Source organism: Panthera uncia, chromosome C2, assembly GCF_023721935.1.
Source record: "Panthera uncia isolate 11264 chromosome C2, Puncia_PCG_1.0, whole genome shotgun sequence".
Classification (NCBI taxonomy): Eukaryota; Metazoa; Chordata; class Mammalia; order Carnivora; family Felidae; genus Panthera; species Panthera uncia.
The window spans coordinates 54,188,686-54,199,831 of record NC_064810.1 but is presented as its reverse complement, the minus strand read 5'-3'; the positions used below and the strand labels follow the sequence as shown (position 1 = coordinate 54,199,831).

Here is an 11,146-nt window from a genome sequence, read left to right as displayed (position 1 = left end):
TCTATTACTATAGCCAAAATCTGTTACCCAACCCTACTTGTAACTTACCTACAACATGCAGCATTTGGATGGTGAGTAAGCTATATTTGCTTGAAGAAATATTGCCTAAGTATTCCCCACTGTCTGAAAGACTAAGATCCTTCAAAGTCAAAGAGAAGTCACTTTGTTTTTTTAGGTCTTTGTTCCATGAAAGTCAGGGTTCACTGATAGGTCTTTGTTCCATGAAAATCAGGGTTCACTGATAGTTATCTTGTGAGGAGCTCAGAAAGTGAGCCAGGATGGAGGAGGTCTCCTTTTCCACTTTGGACCAAGTGACTATGAAATCTTGGTTCAGGGGCACCTGGGTGGCTTAGTCGGTTAAGCGTCCGACTTTGGCTCAGGTCATGATCTCGCGGTTCGTGAGTTCAAGCCCCGCATCGGGCTCTGTGCTGACAGCTCAGAACCTGGAGCCTGTTTCAGATTCTGTGTCTCCCTCTCTCTCTCTGACCCTCCCCCGTTCATACTCTGTCTCTCCAAGTCTCAAAAATAAACGTTAAAAAAAATTTTTTTTAAATAAAAAAAAAGAAATCTTGGTTCAGTAAAAAAAAAAAAAAAATACTGTTCACAAGTTTACATGAGAGTGCAACATTTTCACCCTGCATTTTATGAAGGTCATCTAATAACAGGATAGAAAAGGAAACATCAATGAAAATACAATTTTCAAATGAATTTTCTAAGTTACACTTAGAAATGCTTTGAGAAAGATCTTTGGAAATGCATTTCTTGGAAGAAAAGCTGTGCTACCACAGTTTAACACTTCCCAAGGTTAAGTTTAGACTTTTGAGGAGACCTAAACCTGGGCCAGCTAGCAAGGTTTCACTCCTTGTTTCCAACTCCTATAGCCCTATAGTGAGCACTCAAGAATGTTGCCACCAGCCTTTCAAACTCAATGTTCTGTTGACACCTAAAATGCTGGTATTCCCCAGAACTCCCCTCTTGTCACTATCTACTCCCTAGTAGTCTCTGTTACTTGTGTGGTCTCAACCACTTCTTAATTGCTCTTTCTGCACAAAGTCCCTTTTCCTGCACATTAATAGTATATTTCCAGCTATGTGGAGGTAAGCCCCCACTGGGCTGAGCTCTGTTAGAGCAGAGACTATGCTAGGTGTGCTCGGTTTGCCCCTCCAATCTAGCTGCATCTTGTCCTTCCTATTCTGCAGTTTGGTAGCTGACCTCTGTGGATTACCATGAATTCTCTCCCTAGGCTCTAGACTTCACACTCCACCTGCAAGAGACTGATGCCAAAGTGAGCCATCTAAAATGCAAATCTGGGTCTCTTTGATGCCTCAAATCCTTCTTTGGCTCCACACTTCCTTCCTCCGGGACCCTGGTCAAGCTACTTAGCAAGACCAAGGCCTTTCATCTGATTTTGCCTCCCTCTCCAGGCTTATCTCTTGCTACTTTAGCTTTACCCTCAACCACTTATACTTCTACAAATTCAGGCAATATTTACTCCTTTGTGCTTTTGTGGTTTTTAACCTGGAATGCCTATGTCCTCTGGAAATTCCTAATTTTCTTTTAAACTTCTGCCCTATGCAAACTCCTTAAGCATATATTCTCTAACAACGCCATTTATATCCAATCATAGTAAACAATTAATTGCTCCCTTTGCTATGCTGTCTTCCTAGTTTAATTTTTACATGTTTTTACTAGATGCTGTGGATTCAGAAATGAGTAAGAGTCCACATTCTTTTTTTTTTTAATTTTTTTAAATTACATTCATTTATTTTTGAGAGAATAAGACAGAGTGCTAGCAGGGAGGGGCAGAGAGAGGGGACACAGAATCTGAAGCAGGCTCCAGGCTCTGAGCAAGCATTCAGTACAGAGCCTGATGCGGGGCTCAAACCCACGAACCGTGAGATCATGACCTGAGCCGAAGTTAGATGCTTAACCGACTGAGCCACCCAGAAGCCCCCATTCTTAAGTTCACAGTCTGAGAGCAACAAACTTGGCAGATAAAAAATCCTCAACAAGAGGAAATAGCACTGAGCTTAAGAAACTGTAGATGCTTCTGCATACTCAATTCTGAATAAATGTGAGAAAATAAATTTTCCATAGAAAGTATTTACAATTTAACATCAACATTTTCAACACTTTTCCATATTCCCATTACTGCCTGGAAAAGTGAATACTGGGTGTCCCTGCCTTCAATGCTGAAATTATGTAAAGTTGGTGAATCACTCATAATTCAGGGTCTTCTTGGCAAGCACTTTGAGAATACGCGACTCAGGAAAGAAGCCCAAAAAGGAGAGCAGCTAACCTCTACCTTCTCCATATAATGGAGATTTACTAAAGAAATTTTGCTTTGCTTCTAAAATATAAAACATTTTTCCTTAGAATTGGATAAGAAATGTCAAATTAATTTCTCTTTCTCTTAAATAGTAGGTTATTAGAGTAGATTATAGTAGATTTAGAGATTGGTCAAAATTTAGATTTTTTCAAATAAGAGGAAAGAGTATCAAGAACTGTTCACGCTATGATAGTGCTGTTGATAAAGCTTAATAGGATAATACTATGTAAAGAGAATAAACAGAGGCAATACTAATTAATTTTTGTTTAGTGGAAAGAATGGCAACCATCACAGATTGTAACTTAATAGGCAAGTATCCTCTCATCTTTTGAGGTGCAATGCAGGTAGGAAATCCTATTTACAGGACAAATCATAGAGAAATATAATATTCATGAGTATATTTGCTACTTTCCATTTTAAAAATGTTTTCCTTCAACACAAACACCTAACAGGTAGAATTACTTCTGTTTTACCAATGTGGAGCTAGTGCTTAGAGCTAAAAATGGTTGCTTAAGATAACAAAGCCAGTATATATCAGACCTAGGACTGTTGTTTTGGTCCTCTAACTGGTGCAGATACATTTTCTTTCTTTTGTGCTCTCTTCTTTCCCTGTAAATCAATCCTAATTCCCTCCCAACCTCTGACATAGCACATGCACACAGAAAGCCCCATGGAGCCTACCTTTCATTGTCAATCCCCAGTCCATGTTTGTTTCGGCAATGAGTTTTCAGTAGCACATTCATAAGATAAATTTGATCCTGTAATATTTATCATACTATTTATATAAAAACCCAAAGACTCAGTTTCTTCCATATTGCTTTCAGAGGTGGGTGTATTGTCCATTTTCCATGTGATAAGTGGATAAAGATAAACACTTCACACACTGCATATTAAGAAGCTATCTCTGTTCCTCTTTTCATACTTTATCACAGGTGTGATGAAAGCTAGGAGGGAGAAAGAAGGGCATGTGAGGGACTGGCATTAGTTTCTTTTTAAGTCATCTGTGCAGAACACTTATTATTTTAATACCCGTAAAATGAAAAGCTAAGCTTTATGAGAAAAACTTGGCAGTTACGAAAGGAAAAACAAAACAAAAACTCTGTAGAAACTTAAGATACAGTCTGGTTATCTACAAGTGAAAGAAAAAAGCATGTGCAGATACTTAGCAACTAGCAATCTTCGTTCTCTAGCAAGAATTCTAGATAGAAATCTAATGACCTCAGTGAGCAACCAATATAAACTAGAGCTCATGCAGCACTATGCCCTCTTCAGGTAATAACCCAGAGCCTGTTTGATTCTTTGTTAACACATGATTCTTGGATTTCTGAGTCAAGATCTGAAGCAGCTAAATGAGGCAGAGGGAAAAGAAACAAGCGCTGGATAAAACAACCTGCTAGAAAATGCCCCTCCCCCCAATAAATAAATATAGTTAATATAGACAGGAGGAAAGCATACAATATTAAACTTAAAAAACAAAAATTAAGCCAGTAATTCAACATTTTAAAAGATAGCATATGGGCAGAAATTAAGATTGATACTATTAAATGCTAATAAGACTAACGGGTCAAAGTAATATATTAAAATTTTCTGATACTTTTTCTTTCAAATCATTTCCCACTATTAAATACAAGAACGCTCATCACAACACCTGTCATGTAAAACACTGGAATATCTACCAGTAGAGGAATGGATGTATCAGTTATAGCATGTCTATACTATGAGATACCATGCATTTAAAACATGAGGTAGATTTGTATTGGCTTGCAAGGTAGTCCATAGCATATTCAATTAAGAAAGAGATATTTTAGAAAAACATGGAATGACATTATTGCTATGTTTTATAAAACCTTCCATGCATACTTACCTCCCACCTTTAGTACCACTTTATGTTTCTAGATGCTGTTCCCACATAGCATATGTAAATTCCTTTATCCGGAAGGCATAATCTTCTAAATGATAAGGAGGCATTTCCATTTCACTATGAAAGAGGGATGTCCTGTTTGTGTATCTGTGATCTTGCCTTTCCAGTCATGGTCTTTGTAGTATGAGTGCACATAGCTCTCTTGATTCTTCCAATGAACTACTACTTCAGGCGCACTCTTAAATAAGCGAGGGAGAATTACATCTTCACCAAGTCCTCCAATGGCAATTTGCTTCTCCTCAATATTATCAAGGTTTGAGGAAGACAAAAGCAATATAACTAAAAATCAAGAGCAGTTATGAGGAGAATTAGCGATGGGTGCTTATCAAGGGCTATATCAGAACCACCTAGAAGAATTATCCTAGGTCAGCAGCCTGCCAATTAAGACAATACCATCAAAAACCTTGCTAATCTGATTACTAGAAACGAGTCACAAAGCTAGTGTTAGAGTTTCTGCAATTGTATATTATATATGCAAGAGTCCTGTTGACTTTTATTTCATGAACCCATTTACTTCTAATACCTACTACAATAACAACAAAACCATTTATTCAGCTAGCTAGAGTCAGCAGGCCCTAGACAAATAGAACAAACTTAACTTGGTTTCATTAGGAAATATTTGGAGTGTGTAGAAGACAATGCTGGATTTGGAAATCTGTTAGGAATATGCAGACCTTAATCTCAAGCAAGGGAGCACATGGGCAGGAGGGGTCCAAAAGGGGAAATGAAGGGACTCATTTATTTTGGCTTTAGGGCACCTCTCAGGATGTCATATGTGTCAAATGAAATGTACCTAAGGAATAGCGTCCTAGATATAAATGTGGAAGTCCAATCATCCTGAGCTATATATTTATACATATAGTTTTTTACTATTAATTTCAGAAGTGGACTTTGAAAAGCAGATGGATTCAGAAAAACAAGCAAGGTTTTCGTAAAGAAAATATATTTAGCCATTTCATAATCATTGAAGGTAGCATCCAGCTTCTTTGACTAATTCACAAAACATTGTAGGTAGATCGTGTACCCTATCTATGGATTTTAGGAAATTAGGGCTGTAAAGACAATGGAGTAAACTCCTTTGGACCTTGGCCAAGACTACCCAAGACAGGAGAATTGAGTGCTCATGTGGCCTTGTCACAGTCTTTTTCCTCTGCCTTCCCTGGGGCTCCTTCTACTCTGCTATGTCCCACTTCTCTCCCTCAGATTTAGTTTATTTCTGTACAAAGAGCTAGAGGGATGTGGTGGTATTATGCTGAGAGAAAGACATGGAAAGATGGGAAAGAAAAGGAGTGGTTTATGTCAACCTCCCAAATTGTTCTACTAAACACCTCTAATATTTCACTGGATAATTTAAAAATGCCCATGACAGGACCAAGAAAAGTGGATAATGCCTGCTGTTAAGTGCTAAGTACCAAGCTTACCCTTGAAAAAAAAAAATCAATCATCAGTCAATCAAACTTGCCTTTCTAGTGATTTTATATCTGGTAGCAGATAACAGAAAAAGCCTTAGAGTAGACAGGAGAAAATATCATTTTTAATCTTCATCCAGGATCTCCAGTCTGTTTCCTATTTCTCTTTAAGTGATCTTTTAGAAAGGTTCACAACGCTATGGCAACAGAAGAAACCATCACCTTGCATTGTGTGCTCACGTTCCTATCTAGTTGTACAAATAACTAACACTTGGTTACATTATAAAGGAACTCACCGTGAAATCCACTTAGAGGTGGTACAAGGATGAGGATGACAGAGAGCACTGCCTGTGCCTTCATGTCTCGTGGAGGTCATACTAATTACACTATCAAAGACAAGCAAAATATGCATGTTAGGGATTTCAAATGCCAGCAGGAATAGGAAAAGAAGGCGTCTGACTATCGGAGATCAGTTAAATAAACTACGGTACATCCATACAAATCAGTCTTCTGCAGCCATTAAAGATGATATTGTAATAGTTGGTTCAATGGTGTGGAAAGAAGTTCCTAATTTTGTAGGAGAAAAATCAGATTACAATGTAACTTGTAAGTAGCATAATCCCTTTTTAAAAGCACACCCATTTCTGCACATAGGAGACAGACTTGTCACTAAATACACACTAGGATGTTAACTCTGCAGAGCAGATATCACATCTAAAGCAGTGCCTACCATATAGTAGGCACTGAGAAATGGCCGTTGAGTGAATAAAGATTTGGTATATGGTCAACAGTGGTTCTCTGGATAACAGTTTTTGTTATGTTTAAAGCTTTCTACATGGATATGCATTGCTTTTACAGTAAAAATGCTAAAAAACAAATTCAGTTAAGCATTAATGCCAATGATGTTAACTATGGTATTGTTTATAATCACATACAAAAACAGGGGTGCCTGTGTGGCTCAGTCGGTTAAGGGTCTGACTTTGGCTCAGGTCATGATCTCACCACTCATGAGTTCGAACCATGCAATCAGGCTCTGTGCTAACAGCTCAAAGCCTGGAGCCTGCTTCAGATTCTGTGCCTCCCTCTCTCTCTCTTTCAAAAATAAACATTAAAAAAAGAAAAAATAATAATAAAATAAAATATAATAACACACGAAAACAAAACAAAATCTAGAAACATTCTTATAATAATAGTATAGATCATAAGGCAGTCATTAAAATCATGGTTTACAATGAATGTTTCAAAAAGTACAAAACACAAGAAAATATAGATGGCAAAGTGTTTACATACAATATAATTCAAGTAAGTAAAATATAACTGATTTTCTCTGGTGATAGGATTATAGATCATTTTTACTCTTTAAAAAATAGCTTGTTTAAAGAATAGCATATAATTAGTTTTAAAAAACCTCTAAAGGAAAATTTTAAAGAAATCATTTGGGAGTCATACTATTAAAAAAGCTGTGTCATAAATTTGTTCTAGGGTATGAGCTTTAAGAATAATTAAAACTATTCTAGGGGAACCTGGGTGGCTCACTCAGTTAGGTGTCCGACTTCAGCCCAGGTCATGATCACCGCTGGTGAGTTGGACTCACCCCGCTTTGGACTCTGTGCTGAAAGCTCAAAGCCTGGAGCCTGCTTCAGATTCTGTGTCTCCCTCTCTCTGCCCCTCCCCTGCTTTCTCTCTCCCTCTCTCTCTCTCAAAAATAAGTAAACTTTGTTTTAAAAAAAGAATAATTAAAACTATTCTAAAAAATACAATTCAGGGGTACCTGGGTGGTACAGTCGGTTGGGTGTCCAACTCTTGATCTCAGCTCAGGTCATGATCTTACAGATTTGTGGGTTTGAGCCCTGCATGGGGCTGTGTGCTGATGGCACAGAGCCTGCTTGGGATTCTGTCTCTCCTCTCTGCCCCTCCCCTGCTTGTGTGTGTTCTCTCAGTCTCTCTCTCAAAATAAATTAAAAAATAATTTGACTCCTTCATCACATCAAAATAAAACCTGATAGAATAATTTATAGTTTCATCTTTGCATTTTAAATTCTAGAATAAAATAATCATATATACAGACTAAGATGTGGGCCTTTTTTTAACAGGACTATACAATTTTTATATAGATAGATCTAAATAAAAATTGGAAAAGCAACAAGAACATATTAAGATACAAATAAACAATATATTTACTATATGACAAAGTTATCACTCCAATAGCTTAGAGCAATAGATAAGATGTTTGGCAAAGCAAAAACTTGTAAAATAGAATTAGTTATGAAAATAAGACCTTTAGGGGACCTGGGTGGGTCAGTCAGTTAAGCGTCTGATTCTTGATTTCCCCAGCTCATGATCTCACAGTTCATGAGTTCAAGCCCTGCATGAAGCCCCAGGTGGGGCTCTGTGCTGACAGTGCAGAGCCTGCTTGGTATTATCTCTCTCTCTCTGCTCCTCTCCTGCTGTCTGTCTGTCTCTCTCAAAATGAATAAACATTAAAAAAAAAAAAAAAAGAAGGCCTTTGTATATTTTTCCTGTAGATGTATTTGCATGTATAATGTATGAAAAGATGTAGCACAATGATTATTTCTGAATACTAAGATTACAAGTAATCACTAAACTCATTTTCTGCATGAGCATATGTAAATATGTAATAATATTTTTTACCTTTATAGGCTACTTAAAAAAAAAGAATTAAGAATTATTGCTTTCCAAGTAATAATTAACTCAAATCCACCTTGCTTAATGTAACTTTGGGACATTCTATGTCCACTCTCTTTGGATTCACTTTCTCATTCTTTATAATGACTCCAATATTTGCTACCTTTTCTGGAAATTTCCAACATCCCTTTTTCCCATGTCTCTTTCAGCTGATGCTCTGGCTTCACGAATTATAATTTATTATGGATACTCCCTCACCCCCTACATCAATTCAACCAACCCATTAAGAGCTGTGTCTTCTCTTTCTGTCCCCCCTTCTCCTCTTATACAAAGCCAAAGCCTTCACTTTTGCTCTGTATCTCATATTTTTTTACATTCAAGAAATTTGTCCCTACAATTATATCCCCTCCTTTACTGTATCATTAGGTTCTCTCTCTTCATTAGATCAATACCATGAGTATAAATACCCCAATAAGCTCTATCGTAAGAACATTAAAAAAGACCATTGTATTCTCCTCTGGCTCTTGATTAGCTACCTACCTATTTCTTAGCTCTTATTAACTTCTTGAAATAATTGTTTAAAGAGCCACCCTCATTTCCCCTTTACTGTCTCTCCTCAATCCACTCTGGCCTCTGTCTGTGTGACATGCCATAAACTGCCCCTACCAGTGTCTCCAAAGGCTTCCATGTTGCCAAAAACAGTGGATATAATTTGTCCTCATCTTATCCAATCTTAGAGCAGCATTCAACATAATTGGCAGTTACCTCCCTCCTGGAAGATTCTTTGCTTGTTTCCAGCCCAACTCTTTTTCCTGGTTCTTCCTTCCTCACTGCTCCTCCTCCTCTGCTTTCCCAATTTATGTGAAAATATGGAAAGTTCTCAAGTCTTATACTTTCTCTATACTCTCTCCCTAGGTGAGTTCTTCTATTCCATGGCTCTGAATGTCATCTGTATGTGAAGGATTTTCAAACTCATCTACTGAATCAAGGTCATATATTCAGCTGCCCATTTGACAGATGACTTATAGGCAGCACAGAATCAACATGAGCCCTTGACTTTTGCCTCATTCCCTTTACCATTGCTCCCTACCTCAGCCCGAACAAGACAACAAAATTACCCAAAAGTGCTGCCAGTCTTGTTTTTTTGTTTGTTTTTTGGTTTTTGGTTTTTGTTGTTGTTGTTTTTTTTTTGCTATTGGATTCGATAAATCTCCATTATCTGTGCACTTACCCAACTCTGCTATTACTAGCTCTTCCAAAGTCACTATCCTCTCTTACCTGGATATCTAAAATATCTGCCTGGTTACTCCTTACAATCCACTGTCAATGCAGCAGCCAAGAGTCATATTTTTAAAATATAAATCATTCTATGATATCCTCCTAATTAAATCTCTCCAGTGGCTTCCCGCCATACTTGGATCCAAATTTTTAACCCTAGCCCACCAAGCCTTGTGTACTCTGGCTCCTAGCCCTGCCTGCCCCTCCAGCCTCTTCCATAAGAGCCCACAACATACATTCTCAAAACCCTGTGAACACTAATCCTCCACTTCAAGGGTCAGCATGAGCTGAGAATTAGGCTCTTTAAAATTATTAAATTCATGCTTTTTGCATAAAATGACAATGACAGTAACCCATTTATCATTAAGATAAAGTACTATGAATAAAAAAAGAAAACATACTCAACCCCTTCTACACAAATGCTTGATTTAGCTCTGTTGAAATAATTTCAGCATTCAGCTAAGTGAGGGAGTTAATGAGTATCTGGCCCTATTTTTATGCCCAAGTTTTATTTTTAGACATTTATTTCCTTCCCCAAAAGCAGCAGAAATCTTCCACCTTGGATTAAACTGAAGTCACCCAAGTTGCAATCAGCATCCTTACAAAAGGGCTCAAATGTTAGAAGCATCTTGTTCTGGTACGTTTTGGCTGGATTCCAGATGTGGGGGAGAATGGCAAAAAGAGGCAGCCTCTGTAATGGAACATGGCAAAAAGAAATCCAGATGCTAAGACTAATCAGACAGAAGAGAAAATTGAAGCCATTCTACAAGCATAAAACAAAGAGAATGGAGCGACTACCCCTGTACCCATCTTGACAGCTACAGACCACACTGACTGCAGCCATCAGCACTGTGACAACAATGACAAACTTCACTTGTGTTCAGGCCAGACTCTCTAGCCTGCACATCAGTAACACTCAAGACTCTCTAGCCTGCACATCAGTAACACTCAAGACCAGTCCTGGCCTCATAACTGCTGGCCTAAATAGGACCTGAGCCACATGGCAAGCCAATGCTCTTTTTTTTTTTTTTTTGAAAAACAGGAATGTTTTACATCCCTTGCATTGTGCCAGTTCCCTTCACGAATTCCTTCAGGAAAAGCCGCTTCCAGGGTGCTACAGACTCCTCAGCATTGGTTTTAAATTCAATGCCTCTTCAAAGTGCTCTTGGCTCTGAGCCAATTTATGAAAGTCATAACAAAAAGAAACTCTTTGTAGCATCCTAGGGATTTCTCCTTAGCATCCACTTAGATTTTAATAGGATTGACTTTGTTAAGATGGAACCAAGAACAAAAGAACAATTTTAGTATTACCCACTCTTTACTCAAAAAAACCTCCCCTGATGTTTTACAATGAAAATCCACCCCTTGAGGATACATTGGGTTGAAACTGAATCTCTAGGGGTGCTTGGTTTCAGGCTCTGTTTAGGTTTCTGTTTTGTTGTTTTTGTGGATGGAGGAGTAGGTCTCTGTAACTGGGTTAAGGTGCACACTAGTACATTTGGGGGGAGGTGTGGAGGGGCAGTGGCAGGCCAGGAAGACTGAAGGAAAAGGGAGGTGAAACTA

At 38.0% G+C, this 11,146-nt stretch overlaps 1 protein-coding gene across 1 annotated transcript; it reads right to left on the bottom strand.

Annotated features, from left to right (window-relative positions):
• Positions 1-7: 7 nt before the first annotated feature.
• HHLA2 (HERV-H LTR-associating 2) lies at positions 8-6,019 on the bottom strand. Its single transcript, XM_049629167.1, is given in 9 exon segments — positions 8-348; positions 599-655; positions 3,011-3,025; positions 3,028-3,273; positions 4,194-4,220; positions 4,223-4,306; positions 4,309-4,357; positions 4,360-4,529; positions 5,956-6,019. Coding segments are annotated over 9 exon segments (1,053 nt in total).
• Positions 6,020-11,146: the final 5,127 nt, after the last annotated feature.